This window comes from Hemiscyllium ocellatum, chromosome 6 (assembly GCF_020745735.1).
Source record: "Hemiscyllium ocellatum isolate sHemOce1 chromosome 6, sHemOce1.pat.X.cur, whole genome shotgun sequence".
NCBI classification, from domain to species: Eukaryota; Metazoa; Chordata; class Chondrichthyes; order Orectolobiformes; family Hemiscylliidae; genus Hemiscyllium; species Hemiscyllium ocellatum.
This window is the reverse complement of record NC_083406.1, coordinates 54,139,097-54,164,885: the sequence shown is the minus strand read 5'-3', so window position 1 is coordinate 54,164,885 and position 25,789 is coordinate 54,139,097. Positions and strand designations below refer to the sequence as shown.

At 40.5% G+C, this 25,789-nt stretch overlaps 1 protein-coding gene across 3 annotated transcripts in view; it reads left to right on the top strand.

The window, feature by feature from the left end:
• The window catches only part of abcc4 (ATP-binding cassette, sub-family C (CFTR/MRP), member 4), a 472,542-nt gene that overhangs the window by 302,052 nt on the left and 144,701 nt on the right, over positions 1–25,789 (top strand). For all 3 annotated transcript variants that reach the window (XM_060825961.1, XM_060825960.1, XM_060825959.1), the window contains 2 exons: positions 8,354–8,464; positions 16,267–16,367. In XM_060825961.1, coding sequence (XP_060681944.1) covers positions 8,354–8,464; positions 16,267–16,367 — 212 coding nt within the window. The remainder of the gene's footprint in view (positions 1–8,353; positions 8,465–16,266; positions 16,368–25,789) is intronic.

Here is a 25,789-nt window from a genome sequence, read left to right as displayed (position 1 = left end):
AAAAGCAACCGTGAGCACAAATGGCATAGAAGAGTATATTGAGTTAAAATAAATGCTTACACAATTGCAATGAAGAATATAAATCTCGCTTGGAAGACTATGACAATCAATGAAAATATATAAAGGAGCTAATAAGGTGTGTAGAAGGGAAATGAGCCAAAAATGAAATAACTCCACAGAGGCTGGTATCCTATCACCAAGTCACGCATTCTTTATACATGGAAAATCCTTGACACTGGTCCAGCTCCCTCAGAGTCAGCTTTCAGAGTGTCACAACATCCAACATACCTCTTTTTATCGGTCAGTCTGGGCTGTCTGATTGGGACTGTTAATCTGGTCCAATCAGGGAACTCGTATTCTGAACTCCACCTAGCTAACCTCGTTACAATCACTATATCCCTCCCACTCCAATTCTGATGATTTAGGCCAGTACTTTTTCTTATGGAACCTTTTGGTGCGTCTTAGCATCGGTTCAGGTTTCTCTGACTCTGCATCACATCTGGGCAGTGTTTAATGTATTAAAGCTCGCCTCTCGCACCTGGAGCATCTTGGAAGAAATTCACTCTCTTCTTCCGGCAGCGAAAGTGTCAATTCGCCATGTCCATCTCACATTTGGAAGTCTCTTCAATGCTTTCATATGTCTACTGCTTGTTCAGGATCATCGCTGCTCCTCAAACCTTGTATGTCATTGGTCCTGATCTTGTCAACCAAACCTCTTGCCCATGCGCTGCCATTCCATGGTTCCTACACCAAACTTCATTTCCTTTAGTAAACTGTATCTCCTTAGCAGAGTCAGGCATCCGGCATTGGCATTCTCAATGGAACTGCCCCTGCCTAGTCCAGGAATATCAGATTTAATCTGGTGCAGCGTACATGTGCAGTTTTTCTATCATCATTCCTGTGTTTGACAAATGAGCTCTATGCATGTCTAGTCACTTTGAGTGGGTGTTTACAATGACAAAGAACATTAAGCTCATGAAAGGACCCGCATAATGGGTATGTAACTGAGTCCATAGTTTATCCAGCCATTTCCACGAATGTGGGGCATCTGCTGCCAGTAATTTTTGTCTTTGTTGGCATTCTGAGCATTGCCCCACCAACACGGCCATGTCTGCATCCAAGCGTGTCAATGTCTTCATTTTGGAAACCCCCAGGTGACCTTTGTGGAGTTTAGCCAGTATCTGGCTGTGACCTTTGCTTGGGCCAATCGCTCTTGTTCCCCATAAAAATATGCTGTTGTCTTTTTGTGAACCAATCTCCACAGGTCCAAAAAGGTTTCAACTCTGGTTGTGACAGGCCTTTGTTTCTCCCATCACCACCAGCTATTTCAGTTTTTCCCAAACCAGATCTTTCTGATCCAAAGTCTGAAATTATCAGTTGTGACTGGAAGTGTGTCCAAAAAATTTAGAACCATTACAGTTTCTTCCAGTGACAACATCACTGGTGGTATATCTGCCAGTGGATGCAGCTCAGAATTAAAGGAGGCCAGGGTTTGTAATTAAATCCATCAACTCTTGAAAGGTTTTAGTATTGGTGCGTCAGAGAAACAAAGGCTCTTAATAACCAAATAAGCTGTAGGTCAACAAGCTGTCAGGAGAATTACTCATCGCTTTTCATCTGCCCCAATGTCATTTACATGGAAAAAAAACATTTTTTTCCACACACTGAGCCTTGACTTTGGCAGGATTGAATGGGTCAAGCTTCCTAAATAATGGCATGCAACTGTTGTGACTTTTGTGAGCAGCCCTCTTCAAGAACATGCTTTACTCTAGTCACCACTGAAATAACTCCATAGAGACTGGTATCGCTTCACCAAGGCACCCTTTATTCGCACGAGGAAAGTCCTTGACACTGGTCCAACACCCTCAGAGCCAGCTCTGAGTGTCAAAATGTCTGACAGTCCCCTTTTTATCTGTCAGTCAGGGCTCAGATTAACAGGGGATCAGATCAACACAGTCAGAAAACTCATGTTTTATAAAGTCTACCTGCCCAATCCCTTTAAAACAAACTTCCAAGAAATATCAAAATTCATGCCTTTTTCCAATATGCTATAATGAGTAAGAACGAAATGGCAAACATTTGAAATAAATACACTTTCTCTACTGTGAAATGGATATGATGGTTAAAATAACAGTGTTACAAGGGAGCTCGCGTTGTGTTTAAACTTGGTCATAGGGAGGAGATCAGTGAGTTCAATACAAGTTAAGAAAGTGAAAGTGAGGACTCCAGGTGCTGGAGGTCAGTCAAAAATAGTGCTGAAAAAGCACAGCCGGTCAGCTTCCGAGGAGCAGAAGAGTTGGCGTTTTGAGCATAAGCTTTTCATCATGTTGAGGGGAGGGAGGGGAGGGGACAAGGGAGCTGAGAAATAAATAGGAGGGTTGGGGCACAGTGGAAGGTAGCTGGGAATGCGTGGAGGTTGGTGGTGATAGGTCGGAGTGGAGAATGGAGTGGGTAGGTAGGAAAGAAGATGAACAGGTAGGACAGTCCAAGAGGTTGGTGTCGATTTGGAGGGTTGGATCTGGGATAAGGTGGGGGAGAAGAGATCAGAAAACTGGGGAAATCAACATTGATCCCGTGTGGTTGGAGAGTCCCAAAGAAGATGATGAATTGTTCTTTCTCCAGGTGTTGGGTGGCTAGAATTTGCTAGTGGAGGAGGTGTAGTAGTTGCATGTCCTTAGCGGAGTGAGAGGTGGAGTTGAAGTGTTCGGCTACAGGACGGTGGGGTTGATTGGTGCATGTGTCCCAAAGATGTTCTCTGAAACTTTGGGACACACACATACCAATAAACCCCACTGCCCTGTGGCCGAACACTTCAACTCCACTCCCACTTCGTCAAAGGCATGCAAATCCTGGGCCTCCTGTATCATCAAATTGTAGTCACCTGACACCTGGAGGAAGAACACCTCAGCCCCCTTGGTCAACCCCTACGTTCCTGATGAAGAGCTGATGCTTGAAATGTCGACTCTCCTGCTCCTCGGATGTTGCCTGATTGGCTGTACTTTTCCAGCACCACATTCAATATAAGTGCTAATGAAGAATATAATTAGACATAAAATAGCTAAAAGCTCCAGGTAAATTGTACAATTAACAATATATTGTCTTTATCTTGAAAGTTCTGATCAGGTTTATACCCCAGCCTTATGGCAACAAACTTCAGATTGCCAGTAGCCTCTGGGTGAGAAGAAATTCCTCACTGCCTCTGAACCTCCAGTTTCTTACCTTAAATCTGCAACCCCCAACTTCAGTGCAGAGACCTCTGTAGTTTGTAATGTACATGAATGATTCGAATGAAAATGTCAGTGGTCTGATACTAAGTTTGCAGATGACACAAAAATTCAAGTTGTAGTGAGGCAAGTTATTAAAAGATGCAGCAGGATATAGATCAGTTGGAAATAGCAGATGGAATTTAATCTGCACAAATGTGAGGTGATGCATTTTGGGAGGTCAGTATACTATACATGGAAATATATGAGGGAAGTATATTAAAAATGGCCAAATCTTCAGGAGCTTCGATATACTGGGGAATCTTGGGGTGCAAATCCATAACTTCCTAAAGTGGCAACACGAATGGATAAGGTGGTAAAGAAGGCATATGATGCACTTGTCTTCATAGTTGGGGCATTGAGTATTAAAGTTTGTCAGTCATGCTGCAGCTGCGTAAGACTTTCGCCAGGCCATGTTTATAGTGTTATCGTAGTTCTGATCGCTGCACTATAGGAATAATATGGAGGATTTGGATAGATTGCAAAAGTGGTTTACCAGGATGTTGCCTGGAATGAAGTTTATTAGCTATAAAGGGAGGTAGGAAAAACTTGGATTGTTTTTGCTGGAGTGTCGGAGGCTGAGGAGCAACCTGATAGAAGTAGATTAAATCATGAGACATGGCTGCAGTGGACAGTCGTCTTTTTCTTAGGGTGGAAGTATTAAATACTAGAAGGGGGGTAGGTTTAAGGTGAGAGAGTCAAATTTTAAAGGAGATGTTTGAGACAATTATTTTTTAAACACAGAGGGTGGTGGATACTTGGAATGTGCTGTCACATGAGATGGTAGAATCAGATACAGCAACAAAGTTTCAGAAGCATTTAGAGAGTCACATCAACAGGCAGAGGTAAGCGAGATTAGGACCACGTGCAGGCAGATGGGATTAGTTTAGAATAGCATCATGGTCAGCATAAACCCAGTGGGCCAAAGAACCTGTTTCTGTGCTGTTCTATGTTCTATGTCAAACTCTCCAGCCTCAGGTAACATTTTGATAAATCTCTTTGCACCCTCTCGAGTGATTTCACATCCCTGCTATAAAACGAATGCACTACCATTTTATCCAGTTCCAGCATGACTTCCTTGCTCATAAAGTCACTGCCTTGACTAATAAAGGCATGTTCCTTTAGCATAAGATAAACATTTGATTTACCTATCCCTGAGGGGATAGGTGTGTATGCATACCAAGGTCTGTCTGATTCTCAGTGCTTTCTTGGTTCCTACCATTCATCATGCATTCCCATAACCTGTGTGTCACCTTATACTGAAAATGATTGAATTCCCTTTGCCATTGGTCAGCTTATCTGACTAGCTTGTCTATATTCTCCTGTAATCCTCCTCGCTATTTATTACCTGAACAATTTGTGCATCATCTGCAACTTGCCGATTGTTACAACACGGAAGGTTGACCCCCCTCTGTTAATTAAACCAAAGCGACAAGGCTGCACAATGATCCCAAGTGAGATGTGTGCTGACATGCAATGCCTCCCTGTACAGTATCGGGTTACTGTTCGCTCAGCGACTGCTCAGCAGAGAGGAATGCCTGATATTATAGGTCGTTCTACTATAACACGTGTTTTTTTTTTAACACAAATTCTCCATAACAATTTGGCACACTGTTTGTAAAGAGTGAAGTTTTATAAAGCGATTCCAGTTCCACTAGTTTAAATGGTGCTGCTATTATACGATTTTCTTATAATACGGGATTGCATGAGAACAGAACTTCAATGTTGTAGCAGAACTGACTGTGTATGATTTAGATTAGATTCCCTGGAAGAAGGGGAACATTACAGACGAGCCCCCAAACTGTTGCGACATGGAAGGTCAAACCCCTCTGTTAATTAAAACCAAATACCCAGAAAAGCTCGCCTTGCCTTGTGATCTGTTAAAATGTGAGTGACTCAGAATTCAACTATTTAAAGAAAATTTTATTTTTCTAACTCTAACAATGAACATTAAACAAAAAAATTATTCACATATCCAGGATCCCACTTCCCTTAACTGTTTATTATCAGACTCCAACTCTATAAAAATAGACTGTTCCAATAAGACACTTACTAAATTACATTAATTTAATCTCAAAACCACACAGTGTCTCTCTACTTCTATGTCTTCACTCTTCTAGCTGCTGATCTCCCTGGGTTGTTGCCTTTCTTTTTACTATGAGTATGTTTCATATGAAAAGATACCTTTGATAAAGTGTGTTTTCTAATTTTTTTAAGACCAGGATGTTAGTTTGGCAATTAGCTTGCCGATAGTTTCTGTCTCTACAGCAGTTGCGCTTTGACCAATTTTTAAAATGTCTGCATTCTTAAACCCCCTAATATCGAATTGCCTCATTGGTCTGCTGTTGGCAAAGCAATAAATTCAACTAGATTGGGTTTTAGTATCATGGGGCATAATTTAAACTGATTGGTTAAATTTGAATTGTTGTCAAAACAACAACCAAAATTCAGCTATCCATTTCACAGCCAAATGTTACATATCTTCAGTTTTCCAGTATACTCTGTGACTGCCATCCAGTCGTAGACACCGGTTCTTGTAATCTCTCGATTCGGAGCAGCACTATCTCTCTTAAAGTTACAGTACACACCTTCAACTTCATAACACCAATCAACCCTCCTACATTCAAGTCTAAATTGTTTATATATGCCACAAACAACAAGGCCCGGTACTCATCCATGCGGGACCCCTCTCAACCCAGGCTTCCAGTCACAAAAATCCCTCTCCACCATCACCTTCAGATTCCTCTTCTCCTTTCTGGATCCAATTTGTCAAATTTCTTCATATTTCATGGGCTATTATCTTTGCTATCAGTGATGAATTGGAGGTGCCAATGTCGAACTGAGTTGTGCAAAGTTTAAAATCATGCAACACCAGGTTATAGTCCAACAAGTTTCTTTGGAAGCACCAGCTTTCGGAGTGCTGCTCCTTACAACAACCTGATGAAGGAGCAGTGCTCCAAAAGCTGGTGGTTCCAAATAAACCTGTTGGACTATAACCTGATGTTGTGTGACTTTTTAACTTCAATATGTTGGACCTTATTAAGAGCTGTGCTGAAGTCCAAGAGGATGACATCAAATGCATTGCTTTCATGTATACACCTGGTCACATCTTCAATTAATTTGATCAGATGTGACCTTGCCACAATAAACCATACTAACTGTTCTTGATTTATCTCTGCCTCTCCAAATTAATCCTGTCCCCCATTGCTTCCAATACTTTTCCCACTAAAATACTATTAACTAAATAGAAAAGTGACAAAATCATTACTGCATCTCAAATTTCTGACTTTGGGTTTGGGTGATTACCCACCTATGTGTATTATGTGTTGCTGTCTGTTATGGGTATAGCAACTTTTTTGCTTTCTGATTTCAGTCTAACTTATAGTTGAGATGATTATATTCCAAGTATATAATTGCTGCAAACACTAGTCTTCACTTGTATTGATAGAAAACTGTGCTCAGAAAATCTTCCAACTTTCTAGTTTTGTGTAAAAACTGTGTAGGCCTGTCAAGTTGCCCATATTTATGCTTTGGGTATTTAATTTGCTGGCAAAGTTAGCTTCATGAAGAAATGTGGTTGCCAACTTCAGTCATCACTAGACATAAACTAAAACTGAAATTGATTGGCTGTGGTGTATGGGCTATTAATATAGTTATGCTTTAGTGTTGAATGCTTGTATTCAATAAAATCTTTTCAATTATGTATTTGTTTGACAGTACGTTTAAGATTGTGTCTTCCTCACCCTATTAAATTTTAAACATATTTGAAACATGAAATATTCAATAGTGAATGTAATCCTTGACTTAGACATGGAAGCCCAGTAATTATAAGACCATAAGACATAGGAGTGGAAGTAAGGCCATTCGGCCCATTGAGTCCACTCCACCAATTAATCATGGCTGATGGGCATTTCATCTCCACTTACCCGCATTCTCCCCGTAGTCCTTAATTCCTTGTGACATCAAGAATTTATCAATCTCTGCCTTGAAGACATTTAGCGTCCCAGCCTCCACTGCACTCCACAGGCCCACCACCCTCTGGCTGAAGAAATGTCTCCGCATTTCTGTTCTGAATTGACCCCCTCTAATTTTAAGGTTGTGCCCATGGGTCCTAGTCTCCTCGCCTAATGGAAACATTTTTTTAGCATCCACCATGATCTTAATTATGATCAAGTGCTCTCTCTGACTAAAGATTATAGGACATGTGACATATTAAGGCAGCACGGTGGCACAGTGGTTAGCACTGCTGCCTCACAGCGCCAGGGACCTGGGTTCAATTCCTGCCCCAGGCGACTGACTGTGTGGAGTTTGCACATTCTCCCCGTGTCTGTGTGGGTTTCCTCCGGGTGCTCCGGTTTCCTCCCACAATCCAAAGATGTGCGGGTCAGGTGAATTGGCCATGCTAAATTGCCTGTAGTGTTAGGTGTAGGGGAGTGGGTCTGGGTGGGTTGCACTTCGGCGGGTCGGTGTGGACTTGTTGGGCCGAAGGGCCTGTTTCCATACTGTAAATAATCTAATCTAATCTAAAAAAAAATTTGCTATTAGTTTTGTTAGTGTGTGAAAAAACCTTTCAGAAACAAAGTCTGCAAAAAATGTATATTTTTCTGTGGAACTACTGAAACTTCTGCTTTCTGTATAATGTTTTTGCTTGAAGTTTGGACCTATCAAGGACTCACAAGAAGTTCTAAGACATTTCAGCAATTACCTGCTGATGGAGATTTATGTTGAAGAGTGCGATCAAGAAAACCAGCAGCTACATTACTGCATATACACATCCTTTTCTTGAAGCTCATTGTGAGGATGTATATGCTACTTCTCCTTTATTAACATTGCTGGTTCTGTAAGTGTAATAGCTGGGTGGCTACTGCTACTCAGGAACTGATTACGTCAAAACCCCAAGAGTGTTGGATTCATTTTAGAGAGTCAGAACTTTAAAATTAATATCAATGAAAACGTTTACAGCTTCAATTGTAATCAACCCATCCCAAATTTGTTTTTGTGCATAAAGCTATGTTCTGAATTGTCACGACAATACAATGTACTTCGGCATGATTTTCTTAACTTTATTTCTTCTCTTGTCTTTTCTGCAGGAACATGGTTTCTTTTTCTGTCAACTTCACGGTGGCTTGCTGTTCGTTTAGATGCACTTTGTGCCGTATTTGTTAGTATTGTTGCTTTTGGATCTGTTATAATTGCCAACAGTAAGTAGGAATTTTAACTTTCTTTACCATATAATTTGTACTGTAATTTAAGCATATAAATATAAATGTACATGTGGATAAAATTTGTCCAAAAATTGACTCTTGAATTGATTTTCTTTTATTAAAAGATGGTCTTTACTTTTTTATCCTCCATTCACTGCATTATTGAAGAACGTGTCGCAGGTAAGTTGAACATACAAACATGTGAACTGTTCAAATGTTCTAGTTGACAACTTCCCTGTTATAACTTGCAAACTTTGAACAAGACCTTGATTTCTTCCTGTGGTACTGGTAGATGGGACCAGACATTAAAAAATGTTGTTCAAGTTGATTTATTGTTTTTTTTCTCATTTGAGAAACCGAAGTAACAGCTATTGCTCAGACTACAGACTACCACAGTTTAAATGCTAGACTGGGTCTGCGGCAGGAGGTCAGAATACCAATAAGAGGGAAAGACATACTTGTCCTCATCTTTACCTTCTACCAATGCAGCCAGCAGTGTCTATGGCCATAATGGCAAAAGTGACCACTACAGAGTTCTTGTGGAGACAATATGTTGCCTTCATATTGAGGATGCTCACCATGATAAGTGGAACAGATTTTGAACAGATCTAGCAGGTCATGATTGGGTATTCATTCGGAATTGTAGACCATCAATAAACAATTTGCAACCTCGTGGTCTGGCGTATTCCCCCACTCAACCATTACATCAATCCAGGGGACCAGCCCTGGATTGAGTGAAGAGTGCAGGAGGGTATGCCAGGAGCAGCATGAAGCATACCTAAAAATGAGTTGTCAAACTGTTAAAGCTTCCAAACAGGACCACTTGTGTGCCAAATAATAAAAGTAGCAGGTGATAACAGAGCTAAGTGAGCCCACAACCAATAAGTCAGATATAGGCAGCAGATGATAACTGTGCTAAACGACCCCACAACCAATAAGTCAGATATAAGCTCTGCAGTCCTACCACATCCAATCGTCAATGATGGAAAAGCGAGCACATCAGTGCAAAAGACAAAGCTGAAGCATTCGCAGCAGTTTTCAGCAAGAAGTGCTGAGTGGATGATCCATCTTGGCCTCGTCCAGTGGTCCCCAGCATCACGGATACAAGTCTTCCGCCAATTAAATTCACACCATGTGTTATCAAAAAATAATTGCAAGCATTGGGTACTGCAAGCACTATGGCCATGACAACAGTCCAACAATAATATTGAAGATCAGTGCTCCAGAACTTGTTGCTTCCCTAGCCAAACTTTTCCAGTGCACTTACAATACTGGCATCTACCTAGTCATGTGGAAAATTGCCCAGGTATGTCATCTATGCAAAAAGCAGGAAAAATCCAATCTGGCCAAATACCATTGCATCAGGCTACTCTTGATCGTCTGTGAAGTGATGAAAGTGCTATCAAGTGGTAGTAAGAACAATGGTATCAAGCACTAACCTGCTGACTGATGCCCAGTTTGGGTCCCAGCAGGGCTACTCAACTGCTACTCTAATTAAAGCCCTGCTTCAAACCTGGACAAAAGTACTGAATTCCAGAAGTGAAATGAGAGTGGTAGTTCTTGATATCAAGGCCATGATTGACCAAGTATTAACTTGCAAACTTTGAACAAGACCTTGATTTCTTCCTGTGGTACTGGTAGATGGGGCCAGACATTAAAAAATGTTGTTCAAGTTGATTTATTGTTTTTTTTCTCATTTGAGAAACCGAAGTAACAGCTATTGCTCAGATGCATATCTGGGAGTCCTAGGAAGACTGGAATCAATGAGTATCAGGGAATAACCTCTCTGCTTGGATGGAGTACTACAGGACATCTCTGCAAGAGTTGCTCAGGATAGTGTCCTAAGCCCAACCATTTTCAACTGCTTCATTAATGACCCTCCCTTCTTCATATGATCAGAATTAGGGATGTTCAACGATGACTGCACAATACTCAGTAGCATTCACAACTCCTTAGGTATGAAAACAATCTATCATAAAAAGCAACAAGATCTGGATATTATGTAGGCTTAGGCTGAATAGTGGCAAGTATTCACACAAATGCCAGGTATTGACCATTTCCAATAAAAAATACAATCTAACCACCACCCTTTGACATTCAGTGGAAATTGATATTCACTGAAGTCCCAACTGACAGCATCCTGTGGGGTTACCATTGATCAGAAACTCCATTGCATTCGCTACATAAACACAGTGGCTATAAAAGTAAGTCAGAGGCTAGATTAGTAACTTATCTGACTCCCCAAAGCTTGTTCACTATAGGGCACAAGTCATGAGTATGATGGAATATTTCCACTTGCCTGGCTGGCTGCAGCTCCAATGACATTCAGAAAGCTTGACACTTGATTGGCACCATATCCAGAAGCATGCACTTCCTCACCACCAACTCTCAGTTGCAGCAATGTGTACTATCTACAAGATGACTGCAGGAATCCACCAAAAATGCTTAGACAGAACCTTCCAAACCCACAACCACTTCCTTCCAGAAGGGCAAGGGAAGCAGATACATGGAAACACCACTATCTGCAAAATCCCCTCCAAGCTACTCGCCATTATGACTTAAAAATATATGGCCATTTCTTCACTGTCACTAGTGAATATCGTGGAATTCTATCCTTAAGGGCATTGTGGGCCAACCTACAGCATGTGGGCGGAAACGGTTCAAGAAGGCAGATCACCATCACTTTCTCCAAAATAGCTACAGACAGCCAATAAATATTGGTTGAGCCAGCAATGCTCACACCTCACGAGCGTAAAAAGAAAAAAATGAAAGAATAAAAAATGATGAGGTAACTCAGAATGTGATCAATTTGTCACTATTGTGCATTTTGCACTTATACTTTAAGCATTTTAAGTTTATGCCTAGCGTGCACAGAAAAACGTCTTTTCTTATTAAAGAAAACTGACCCAAGTTCAAGTGGGAGGAGAAGCACGGAAGAAGGGGTGAAACTTGGATTTTGTTGTCAGTATTGAGTTCAATGCAGAACTTCAGTTTGTATTGAAGTTGAACTCATTAATAAATTGTTGAACATTTTCAACTATCATCAGTTCCATGGTTTTCTTTGAATTTAATTTTGTGAGCTAAAAAACTTCAAGTAATTGGAAATGTAAATGGGAAAGGGAATAGAGGAGAGGATAGGGTGATGGTGTGATTAAATGGAACAGGAAACTTAGCTTGTACTTGTAGCTCCTATTGACAGATGGGAGTCGGACATGCCACTTCATCTTCCTGAACCTTCATTTGATGACTTCCATCTTGAGTTAGCCAAGCTAACAATCAAGGTTTTATTCCTTCAACAATCAAGGATCAACCAGATTCAGAGCTTTTCTTCTTGAAACGCCTGTAACTTGAACAATCTGTTTATTTGTGCAATGATTATGACTGCAACTCATTCAAGTGTGGTATGATAACTTAATGAAAGTCATACCAGCCTCCATTTCTTACTGAGAGAACTCAGTCTATTCTTCATTCCTAATAGGAAATCGAATGTAAACTGTTATTGATTAAAGTTTTTGAAAAGTGTTTGGAAAGGCATCCTGTTCACTTAGCTGTTCCTTCCTTCAATTTGAATCTTATACCCTATGTCTCTTAAAAGCTTTTGTGTCCTTTAGAGCTTTGCGTTCAGTTTTAGGAATCTGGCCTTAGCATGGGTTCAAGCCTCATCCCACAAATGAGAGCTTGTATAAAGTAATAGTTCGAAGAGGTTAATATCAATCTCACATTGACTCAACCCATTGCACTGATATCATTCTCGATCTTTGGAGACAAGGAGTTCTACACTCACTTTTGGAGGGAGCAGATATATCTCTCTCTGCCAATTGCAGTTGTCCATACCAGCAAGGTGGTGACATTGGTGATATTGCCACTGAACTAGTAATCCAGAATACTAGATTAATGTCCAGGGAACATGAGTTTCAAATTTTACCATAGCAGACAATGAAATTTGAATTCAGCAAAAATCTGGAATAAAAAGCTACTTTTATAATAAACATGGAACTGTTGTAAAATCCTATCTACTTCACTTATGTTCTTTTGGGAAGGATACCTGTCATCCTTACCTGCTTCATTTGTGACTCCAGACTTCTCAGCAGTGTGGCCAACTTGAGGCAATTTGGGATGGACAACAAATGCTGTCCTTGTGAGTGAATTCACATCCCATGAACTAAGATAAAAATGATAGAGTTGACAAATAAAGTACCAAGAGTGGTCTTCTGGAAAAATGCCTCTTTGAGCACACAGTCTGGAGTAGAAGTGCAGTAACCCAGTATTGAGGAAGCACTATACTGGAGGAATTACCAACTTACAGATGAAATGGTAAACTGGGGTCTCATTTACCTTCGAGGCTGGAAGGAACAGATCCCAAAGTACCTTTCAAAGTGTAAGCAAGATTTTCTAATAACGTTCCCAGCATTTATCTCTCAGCCAAGTTTATTGAACCAATCTGCGTCGTCATTCATTCAGTGTTACTTTGGATATTTAGCTGTGTGCAGCTTAACTATTGCATTCCCTCCATTATAGCAATAACTGTAATTCCACCATGCTTAACATCATGCTGGTTGTGAGAAACACTGCAAGCTGCATTTTTTTTTAAGTTTTCTCTGACTTTGCTCATTAATGCAGTGTAAATTAGTTTTTGTATCACATCTTCTATGTCCTTGAGACAGCCCAAATTGCTGCACTATGGTGAATTAATTTTGTTGATAGTATTTGTAAGCAAACCCTCACTTACATTTTATGCACATGAGGGTACATCAGGTAGCAATAAAATAAATAGTTCTTGGCAGATTTAGTTGAGAGTTGATCAAGATACCACTGGAAGTCTTTTTTGTTTGCTCAGAGGTCTTTTACCATCACCTGAACAGGTAGGTCAGACCTCAGCTTAATACATCTCATCTGATAGACTGCTAATAATGCAGTTTATTAATGAATTGTAGCTTCAGCTTGGAATTTGACCTTATATCCTGATGTGGGACGTCAATCAATAACGTTCCAACTTAGCAGTGGATGTTGCCAGTAGGCCCAGCTCGCACAAACTCAGGAATAAGGTGTTTGGCTCACTTTGGTGAGTTTCTTGTTTGCCCCAATATATCCAGGATTTTCCTCGTTATGGGGAAGAAGAGCAGTACAGAACTCTAGACTGCTATTGATGGAGATCCATTGCAACCTTTGAATGGGGCCAGAGCAGATATTCCTTTCTTTATTCTGCAGTGCCAGTGTTTGCTGTCCATGACCACTGTGTAGATCCAGTGTATGTGAAACTAACAGCAGGTCCCAACTCTGTGGATAACTTTTCTAAACCATCCGTCAATCAAAGAAGGGTTTGGGAGGGGTTGCTACTACACTCCAAAGATGATCCTGGGCATGATATTCTCATATTCTTGAGCCTGTACAGGAGGTGGAACAAAGAGGAGGCAGAAAAATCAGCTCTCTTGTGTATTTTGGTCTAAAATGACTATTACTAAAATTGTTATTGTTCTTGCTTCCATATGGTATTTTATTTCTGCATTGGTAGTCAATCAAACTGATTTTGTTTGCCATTTGGGCCCAGCAATCTAAGCATCACGTTCTTATCAGTTTTGGCTAAAAGTCCCTGAGTTTTGTTTATTCAGGAAAGAACAAGTAAAATTTCATTGCATGCTGCTTCTATCTAAAAAAGCATTTGTTGTGTGCTGATAGCTTTAATTGCCTAGAAGACAAAAGAAAAGGTATTGCTGGAGCAATTACTTGTCAATAGACCTTTGAGTAAACCTGCTGCATTGAATTGTAGAATGCATTACCTCTTCATTTTCCATTGTTGGTCAGGTACCACAAAGGAAAATTAGAGCCTATTTCTTATGTGACTCTTCTAAACCTATTTCTGTATAGGCATGTATTTGGAATAATATGTAAGCTTTTGCTCACCATTGTTCTTTTGTTCAGACTGTGTATGCTGACATTAAAATAGAAAACAAATGCAGCGAATGCTGGAGAAATTAACAGGTCTGGCAGCATCTATGAAGACCAATATAGAGTTAGTGTTTCAAATCCATTATGACTCTTCTTCAGAACTTGAAGATACAGTAGCGTATGGATTAGACATATGTTCTTGAAGAGCAGTAAGGTTTGCTTGTTTTGTAAGTCATGTTTTGTCACATTCAAATGTCATAGTTAATTTTCTTTTAAATCCCCTGTTTTTTTAAACATGAGTGGAGAGGGGAGAGAAAGCTCTGAGTGTGAATTGCAAAGAAAACATTGGTTGAATTGCTTTCATTGAAAACAAGTTTAAAAAAAAATAATTTCTTCTATAGGAAGGATGTTGTTAAGCTTGGCAGGTTGCAGGAAAGATTTAAAGGATGTTGCTGAGACTGGAGGGTTTAAGTTATAGTGAGAGGCTGAATAGACTGTGTAATTTTCTGTGGAGCATCAGAGGCTGAGAAATGACATTATAAAGGTTTATAAAATCATGAGGAGCAATGACAGGGTGAATAGCTACAGTCTTTTTCCTAGGTGGAGGAATCCAAATCTAGTGGGCATAGGTTTAAGGTGAGGGCGAAAGATTTTAAAAAGACCTGAAGGGATAACTTTTTCACACAGAGGGTGGTGCTTGTATGGATTGAGCTGCCAGAGGACATGGTGGAGGCAAGTACACTTACAACATTCAAAAGACCTCTGGATTGGTACAAGATTAGGAAGGGTTTAAAGTGATATGGGCCAAGTGCTGGCAAATGGAACTAGGCCACACTGGGATGCCTGGTCGACACAAATGAGTTGGACTGAAGGGTCTGTTTCCATGCTGAATGACTCAGTGACTCTTATTTTCAAAAGTGTTCTTTGCTGACTATTGCTGAGAGCCTTGTTATATCACCATCAATGCTTTGCAGAGGTTAGAGATTACATTTATTTGAGCAGGGGCTGTGAGTTGCTAATTTGATTGACAGTTTAAAGACGTGATTAAAAGTTTGGCTTTATTTCATGTGAAGAATGAATTTGTGTTTGGTTTTATAAAAGTGGAGCACTTGAGATTTGAAAACTTTGAATAGGATTCATGGATGAGATTTTTCACTATCTAGTGTACAAAAGTGGCAGCTGTATTAGATTGTTTGTTTATTTTTACATATACAGGGTTTGGTGGGGTTAAAATACTGAGAGAGCTGGAGAGCCTAATTGCTTCTAAAACAATAGGGACAGAATTGTAGAAAATTGAAAGAAGACCACAATCATTCACTCATTGTCATGATCGTCTGGTGTTAGTAGTCCCAACTCAATCCTGACATGTCTTAATGGAGTGAAAGTGAGAGCTAACAGGGCCCTTAAAACTGCATGGGACCGCCATGTTGGAAAATTTCTTAACTCAAGCTACCTGACTCAACAGCGAAAATCTGAACCTTCAGTCCTAAGTGAGGAATTATATGGGAGATGACATAGCTATTGAATAGGATTTTAACTTGTAATTAAATGGGTTCTAGTGAGTTAAAATCTTGTTCAGTAATAATAATACAATAGCTATGCAGTGTCTACTTTTCCCTCACTGCAAAGTGGCATTTTAATGTATGATATTTCAAATCAAAAGTTGATGGATTTACATCCACCAGTTATATTTCTGAAAACTTGCACTATCATACTTTGAGATGCTTATGTAGAGCCACAGGTATCTATGGATTTATAATCAACCTCCAACATTATAGGGAAATTAGAATCAAGTAAACTCCTGCAAAAAAAGTCCTAAGAAGATGCTTTTTTTAATAATTTATTTTGTAAACTTTGATTATTTTCATGGTTTCATAATGACGCTTATGTAATTTTTTTTAACTACCTTACAGAGTTGGATGCAGGACAGGTTGGATTGGCTCTGTCTTATGCTATCACGTTAATGGGCATGTTCCAGTGGGGAGTGCGACAAAGTGCTGAAGTTGAAAATTTGGTAAGAGTGCTGTTAAAATGTTAAATTGTTTGGCAAGCTACAAGCATTTAATGAGTTAATTATCTAGTGGGGAGTTTCTGCTTTCAACATAAGCGGTGATTTGAGAGCAACTGGAATCCAATTTCAGAAGTTTCTTTCCTCAACGTTCTGTTCAAATTTACCTGCTTATTACCAAATATAAAATCCATCATGAACCAGTGCATTTAAGCATTATTGAAACAAGTTTTAAAAGTTTTTGCTTTAAAAATATCTCTTGATATATTTAATGTTTGATTATTTTAGCTGAAAATGACTATATCACAAACAAAAAATTTGAATCATAATTTTAACCAACCTGGCTGTAAGTAACTTAATTTGAAATTGCAGAAATTACTATACAAAGTTATTGTAGAGTCACAGAGTAAGACAGAATGGAAGCAAACCAATCAGCCCAATTCATTCATGCCGACCAGGTTTCCTGAACTGAGCTAGTCCCATTTGCCTGCATTTGGCCCATATCCCTCTAAATCTTTTCTTTCCATGTACCTATCCAAATGTCTTTCAAATGTCGTAATTGTACTCATGTTTACCATTTCCTCTGGCAGCTCGTTCCATGTAAGCACCAGCCTCTTTGTGAAAAGACTGATCCTCAGGTCCCATTTAAGTCTATCCTCTCTCACCTTAAACTCATGCCCTCTATTTTTGGAGCCCTCTATTTTTGGAGTCCCCTATCCTGGGGAAAAGGCCTTGGCTATTCACATTATCAATCCTCCTCATGATTTTATAAACCTCTTTAAACTCATCTCCTTCTATACTCCAGAAAAACAAGTCCTAGCCTATCCAGTCTCTCCTTATAACTCAAGCCCTCTAGTCCCAGTAACATCCTTGTAAATGTTGTTTTGCACCCTTTTCAGTTAAGTAACATCTTTCCTTTAGCGGGGCAACCAGAGTTGTACGCTGTATTCCAACTGTGGCCTTACCCCAGTCTTGTTCAGCTGTAACATGAAATCCCAACTTCTAGACTCAATGTTCTAACTGATGAATGCAAGTTTGCCAGACACCTTCACCACCCTGGTGATATCACAGATACCTGTGATAACAGTTTCAAGAAAATATGTACCTGCACCCCTAGGTTTCTCTGTTCAATGACACTTCCCAGGGCGCTACCATTAACTATGCAAATCCTGCATTGGTTTGTTTTGCCAAAATGTAACACCTCACATTTATCTAAATTAAACACCGTCTGCCATTCCTTGGCCCAGTGGACCAGTTGATGAAGATCTCATTGTATTCTTAGATATTCATCTTCATTATCCACTATACCACCAATTCTGATTTTATCTGCAAAATTACTAACCATGCCTCCTATATTCTCATCCAAATTGTTTCTATAAATAACTAACAACAGTGGACAAAAGAACAATCCTTGCAGCACGCTGATGGTCAGAGGCCTGCGGTCTGAACAATAACACTCCACTAACATGCTCTGTCTCCTACTGTCAAGCCAATTTTGCATCCAATTAGCTAGCTCTTCCATGTTCCCATGTGATCTAGCCCTACTAAACGACGTACCTTATCAAAGGCCTTGCTAAAGTCCATATAGACAATATCTATTTTGCTGCCTGCATCTAGCAGGAGAAAGTGAGGACTGCAGATGCTAGTGTGGTGTTGGAAAAGCACAGCAAGTCAGGCATCATTGGAGCAAATTCCTGATGCAGGGCTTGTGCCCGAAACGTCGATTCACCTGCTCCTTGGATGCTGCCTGACCTGCTGTTTTTTTCCAGCACCACTCTCTCAACTGCCTGCATCTATCATCTTGACACCTCTTCAAAAGATTCAATCAAGTTTTTTAGACATCATTTCCCATAGAATGAAGCCATGCTGATGACCCTTGATCAGTTCAGCCTTTAAAAATGCATGTAGTTCATGTTTCTCAGAATCCCCTCCAACAACCTACCCATCACTTACATCAGGCTCACCAGTCTGTAGTTCTCTGGTTCTTCCTTGCAGCCTTTCTTAAGTAATGGCACAACATTAGCCATCTTCCATTCTTTTGGCAGCTCACCTGTGGCTGTTGAAGATGCAATAAATTTTCTCAGGGCCCTGAAACTACTTCCCTAGCTTCTCACTGTCCTGGGATGTACTTGATTGGGTCCCAGGGAAGTATCTACCTTTGTGTTTTAAGACCTCCAGAATCCCACCTTCTGTAATGTGGGCTCAATTAAAGTTATTACTATTTATTTCTCCAAGTTCCTTAGCTTCTATGCCTTTCGCCACGGTAAATACTGACAGGAAATATTCATATAGAAACTTATCCATCTCCTGTGGTTCCACATAGATGGCCTCATTGATGTTTAGGGCACCCTATTCTCTCCCTTGTTACTCTTTAGCCAGTAAGGTATTTATGGAATCTCTTTAGCCAAAGCTATCTCTTATCCCTTGTATGTGTACTCCTACACCTGTTGTACTCCTCAAAGGAGTACTTGATCCCAGCTGTCTATACCTGACATATGCCTCCTTGCTCCTGATCAGAGTCTCAATATCTCTAGTCATCCTGAATTTCCTACTCCTGCCAGTCTTGCTCTTCACACGAACAGGAATGTGCTGGCCCTGAAATCTCATTATCTTGCTTTTGAAAGCCTCCCACTTGCTTTACCTGTGAATAGCCCCTCCCAATGAACTTTTGAAAATCCCTGTCTAATACCATCAAAATTGGCCTTGCTACAATTTAGAACTTTAAATTGTGGACCAGGCCTATTCCACAACTATGTTAAAACTAATAAAATTATGGTTACTAGTCCCAAAGTGCTCTTCCACTAACACCTCAGTCACTTGCCTTGCCTTATTTCCCAAGAGAAGGGCAAGTTTTGCCCCCACTCTAGGACCATCTACATATTCATTGAGAATGTTTTCATGTGCACACTTAAAAACTTTCCTCCATATCTAAGTCCAAATCACTATGGCAGTCCCAGTTTGTGTTTCAAAAGTTAAAACCCCATACTATTACAACCCTATTATTCGTACAACTCTCTGTAATCTCCCTATATATTTGTTCCTCAATTTCCTGCTGACTGTTGGGGGAGCCTTTCATACTTTCCCATCAAAAGTGATCATTTCCCCTCTATTGCTCAGTTCCACCCAACTTCACTGGACGATCGCCCAGGAATATCCTTCTAAGTACTGCTTGATGTTTTCCCTAATCAAAAATACCATTCCTCCTCCTCTCTTGTCTCTCCTCTATCCTTTCTATTGCATCTGTACCCTGGAACGGTGAGGAACCGGTCCTTTCCCTCCCTCAGCCACGTTTCTGTTTCTTAATAACTATCCCAGTCCCATGCCCTGAGTTCATCTGCCTTATCTGTCATTGCATTGAAATAAATGCTATCTAATTCATCAGTCTTTTCTTGATCATTGTAATATTCTTGTCTGCCTTGTCTGTTTAACTTACTCTCTTTAACTTTTTTACCAGTTCTGAACTTCTCTCTTGACTCATCACTGCTTAGGGCCCCACCCACTGCCAAACTAGTTTAAACCCTCGCGAGTATCTCTAGCAAATTTCTATAACCATTTGCACGTTTTATTCAAGTATTCGCTTTATTGATGAATCGTAAAGAATTGCATTCAAAAGTTTTTTAAACTTGTCTGTTAACATAATCAGTTTAACTATAAGAGCCTCGTTAGAGGTCTTTTGGCACAACGGTTGTATCCCTCCCACTGTATTCAAATCCCACCTTCACTAATTTGATTCAAAGTAATTTATTGGCCTTCAAGTAAGTGCAATAGTGATTATTTCATCCTGTGGCAGGGCTAGTTTTGAGGACAGAGTTAACTTCCAGTGCAATTAATTCTAAAGAGCTTGGAAATGCCAACTACATGTCGTTTCTGCCTTATATTCAGTACTTCCAAATCAGGTTTGTCAATGTTATGTGACTTGATGCATATTTTTTGGATTTTTTTATATTTGTTCAGTGGGTATAGGTTTCATTGCCTGGGCTAGCATTTATTGCACGTCCCTAGTTGTCTTTCAGAAGTTGGTGGTAGTTGTCTTTTTGAACTACTATGATCCATTTGTTGTAGATAGGCCCACAATGCAATCATAGAATCCCAAAAATTTGGAAACAGGCCATTCAGCCCATTGAGTCCATATCATCCCTCCAACAAGCATCTCACCCAGAAACATGTCTCCTACTCTATCCCTGTAACCCTGAATTTCCCATGGCTAATCTCCCTAGCCCACACAACCCTGGACATTATGTCCAATTTAGCACAGCCAAGCCACCTAACTTGCACATCTTTGGACTATTAGAGAGGGAGTTACAGAATTTTGACAAAGCATTTGTGAGGTAATGGCAATATATTTCTAAATCAGCATGATGAGTAATTTGGAGGAGAACTTGCAAGTACTGGTGTTTTCATGTATCTTGTGCCATTGTCAATGAGATTGGTTGTTGGTTTGGAAAGTGCTGTCTGAAGAACCTTAGTCTTGGATGCTGTCAAGCTTCTTGGGTATTGTTGGAGCTGCATTTATTCAGGCACGTGTGTGAAATATTCTATCCAACTCATGACTTGTGCCTTGTAGATGGTGAACAGGCATCGGTGTCATTAAGAGATAGAATACTCCCCACAAGAGTGTTAGACTCTGACCTGCTCTTGTAGCCACAATATGCATATTCAATTTCTGATCAATAGCAACTTTCAGGAGGATGATGTGAGGGGTTCAAAAGTTTTATTTATTTTCCTTCATCCTCTGCCACTACTATGCAAAGCTAAGTGTATGTTGGAGGTTTTTTGATAGGACCATTGATGACTCTTTCCATCACTTTCCTCATGATCAAGCATAGACAATAAGGTATCTTGGGCAGTTGTCTTACAGGGCCTAAGCATACAGTAAAGATTGAAATGAGTGAGTACTAATAATCAAAGAAAAACTTAGCTTGCAGGAGCAATGGTCCCTCTGCATTGGCAAAGGACCAGGCCATCAGGTGTGAGGCATTCTTTATATTATAGAATCATACAGTATAGAAGCAGGCCTTTGACCCTATTGAATCTATACTGACTAAGATGCATAAATCTACACTTGACCCAGATGCCAGCACTAGGCTAACTGTCATTTACTGTACATGGCATAGGTCTAGCCCATTCCTCAATCTTCTGCCATGGCAATCAGGGAAACATTTATCTGGAGGTTAAAAATATAGTACATTCATAGGCACACAATATGCAATATTTAGATAAAAGTGAAAGACACAGAAACAGAAGTAGATCATTTTTCCCATTGAGTCTGCCCTGTGATTCAGTGATATGGCATATCTGATACTCCTCAACTGCACTTTCCTGCCTTTTCCCCATAACCCTTGATTCCCTTACTGATTAAAAATTTGTCTATTTCATCCTTGAATATACTTAATGACCCACTCTCAATAGCCCTCTGTGTTAAAGAATTCCACAGATTCAGTACTCTCAGAGAGGAAATTCCTGCACATCTCTGTCTTAAGTAAAAGGTGAAGTAACCATAGGGTGCACAGGGTGGGGAAGGAAACTGCAGGGGATGGGGACAATTGAAATGTGTAACCTATTCAAGGAATAGTTACTGCATGTCCTTGATAAGTATGTACCTGTCAGGCAGGGAGGAAGTGGTTAAGTGAGGCAGCCGTGGTTTACTCAACAAATTGAATCTCCTGTCAAGAAGTAGAAGAAGGCTTATGTTAGGATGAGATGCGAAGGCTCAGGACGCTTGAGAGTTACAAGCTAGCCAGGAAAGACCTAAACAGAGAACTAAGAAGATCCAAGAAGGGACATGAGAGATCATTGTCAGATAGGATCAAGGAAAACCCTAAAACTTTCTATAAATATATCAGGAATAAAAGAATGACTAGAGTAAGCTCAAGGACCTTGATTGGGCCAATCAAGGACACTAGTGGGCAGTTGTGTGTGGAGTCAGAAGAGTAGATAAGTGCTAAATGAATATTTTGTGTCGGCATTCACACTGGAAAAAGACAATGTTGTTAAAAAGTTGAAAAATGCAGTGCTGGAAAAACACAACATACCAGGCAGCATCCGAGGAGCAGGAGAATCGATGTTTCAGGCATGAGCCCTTCTTCAGGAAGGCTTATGGGAAATGTTCATTCTTCAGTTCAGTTACTAGTGGTGAACCACAAAGATCTGTTTTGGGTCCACTGCTGTTTGTCATTTTTATAAATGACCTGGAAGAGGGCATAAAAGGATGGGTTAGTAAATTTGCGGATGACACTTAGGTCGATGGAGTTGTGGACAGTACTGAAGGATGTTGCAGGTTACATAGGAGCATAGATGTGATGGCAAATGGAGATTAATGTGGAAAAGTGTGAGGTGATTCACTTTGGAAGGAGCAACAGGAATAAAGATTACTGTGCTATTGGTAAGATTCTTGGTAGTGTAGATGTGCAGAGAGATCTCTGTGTTCATATGCATAGATCCCTGAAAGTTGCCATCCAGGTTGAGAGGGTAGTTAAGAAGACATACAGTGTGATAGCTTTTATTGGTAGAGGGATTGAGTTTTGGAGCCACGAGATCATGTTGCAGCTGTACAAAACTCTGGTGTGGCAACACTTGGAGTGTTGCATACAGTTCTGGTAACTGCTTTATGAAAAGGATGTGGAAGCTTTGGAAAGGATTCAGAGGCGATTTACCAGGATGCTGCTTGGTATGGAGGGAAGATGTTATGACGAAAGGCTGAGGGGATTGAGACTGTTTTCATTAAAGAGAAGACTGAGAGGTAATTTAATTGATTCACCTGGACCATTTCTGATACCTCCCTCCCCTTCCTGGACCTCTCCATCTCCATTAATGATAACTGACTTAGAGTCGTAGAGATGTACAGCCTGGAAACAGACCCTTTGGTCCAACCTGTGCATGCCGACCAGATATCCCAACCCAGTCTAGTCCCACCTGCCAACACCAGGCCCGTACCCCTCCAAACCTTCCTATTCATATACCCATCCAAATGCCTCTTAAATGTTGCAATTGTACCAGCCTCCACCACTTCCTCTGGCAGCTCATTCCATACACATACCACCCTCTGCATGAAAAAGTTGGCCCTTAGGTCGTTTTTATATCTTTCCCCTCTCACCCTAAACCTATGCCATCTAGTTCTGGACTCCCCAACCCCAGGGAAAAGACTTTGTCTATTTATCCTATCCATAATTTTGTAAAACACTACAAGGTCACCCCTCAGCCTCCGACGCTCCAGGGAAAACAGCCCCGGCTTGTTCAGCCTCTCCCGAGAGCTCAAATCCTCAAACCCTGGCAACATCCTTGGAAATCTTTTCTGAACCTTTTCAAGTTTCACAACATATTTCCGATAGGAAGGAGTGTAGAATTGCACGCAATATTCCAACAGTGGCCTAACCAATGTCCTGAACAGCCACAACATGACCTCCCAACTCCTGTACTCAATAGTCTGACGAATAAAGGAAAGCATACCAAACGCCTTCTTCACTATCCTGTCTACCTGCGACTCCACTTTCAATGAGCTATGAACCTGCACTCCAAGGTCTCTTTGTTCAGCAACACACTCTAGGACCTTACCATTCAATGTATAAGTCCGGCTAAGATTTGCTTTCCCAAAATGCAGCACCTCGCATTTATCTGAATTAAACTCCATCTGCCATTTCTCAGCCCATTGGCCCATCTAGTCAAGATCCTGTTGTAGTCTGAGGTAACCATCTTTGCTGTCCACTACACTTACAATTTTGGTGTCATCTGCAAACTTACTAACTGTACCTCTTATGTGCGCATCCAAATCATTTATTTAAATGACAAAAAGTAGAGGACCCAGCACCAATCCTTGTGGCACTCCACTGGTCACAGGCCTCCAGTCTGAAAAACAACCCTCCACCACACCCTCTGTCTTCTACCTTTGAGCCAGTTCTGGATCCAAATGGCTAGTTCTCCCTGTATTCCATGAGCTCTAACCTTGCTAATCAGTCTCCCATGGGGAACCTTGTCGAACGCCTTACTGAAATCCATATAGATCACATCTACTGTTCTGCCCTCATCAATCTTCTTTGTTACTTCTTCAAAAAACTCAATCAAGTTTGTGAGACATGATTTCCCACGCACAAAGCCATGTTGACTATCCCTAATCCGTCCTTGCCTTTCCAAATACATGTACATCCTGTCTCTCAAGATTCCCTCCAACAACTTGCCCACCACTGAGGTCAGGCTCACTGGTCTATAGTTCCCTGGCTTGTCTGTACCGCCCTTCTTCAACAGTTGCACCATGTTTGCCAACCTCCAGTCTTCTGGCACCTAACCTGTGACTATCTATGATACAAATATCTCAGCAAGAGGCCCAGCAATCGCTTCTGTAGTTTCCCACAGAGTTCTCGGGTACACCTGATCAGGCCCTGGGGATTTATCCACCTTTAACCATTTCAAGACATCCAGCACTCTGGACATTTTGTAAGATGTCACTATCTATTTCCCTACATTCTATATCTTCCATATCCTTTTCCACAGTAAATACTGATGCAAAATATTCATTTAGTATCTCCCCCATTTTCTGTGGCTCCACACAAAGGCCGCCTTGCTGATCTTTGAGGGGCCCTATTCTCTCCCTAGTTACTCTTTTGTCCTTAATATATTTGTCAACACACTTTGGATTCTCCTTAATTCTATTTGCCAAAACAATCTCATGCCCCATTTTTGCCCTCCTGATTTCCCTCTTAAGTATACTCCTACTTCCTTTATACTCTTCTAATGATTCGCTTCCTTCTTTTTCTTAACCAAACCCTCAATTTCTTTAGTCATCCAATCTTCCCTCTACCTATCAGCCTTCCCTTTCACCCTGACAGGAATATACTTTCTCTGGATTCTTGTTATCTCATTTCTGAAGGCTTAACATTTTCCAGCCGTTCCTTTACCTGCGAACATCTGCCTCTAATCAGCTTTCGAAAGTTCTTGCCTAATACTGTCAAAATTGGCCTTTCCCCAATTTAGAACATCAATTTTTAGATCTGGTCTATCCTTTCCATCACTATATTAAAACGAATAGAATTATGGTTGCTGGCCCCAAAGTGCTCCCCCACTGATACCTCAGTCACCTGTCCTGCCTTATTTCCCAAGAGTAGGTCAAGTTTTGCACTTTCTCTAGTAGGTACATCCACATACTGAATCAGAAAATTGTCTTGTACACACTTGAGAAATTTGTCTCCATCTAACCTTAATACAATGAATGTTTGGAAAATTAAAATCCCCTACTATAACTATCCTATTATTCTTACAGATAGCTGAGATCTCATTACAAGTTTGTTTCTCAATTTCCCTCTGACTATTGGGGGGTCTATAATACAATCCCAATAAGGTGATCATCCCTTTCTTATTTCTCAGTTCCACCCAAATAACTTCCCTGGATGTATTTCTGGGAATATCCTCCCTCAGCACAGCTGTAATGCTCCCCTTTG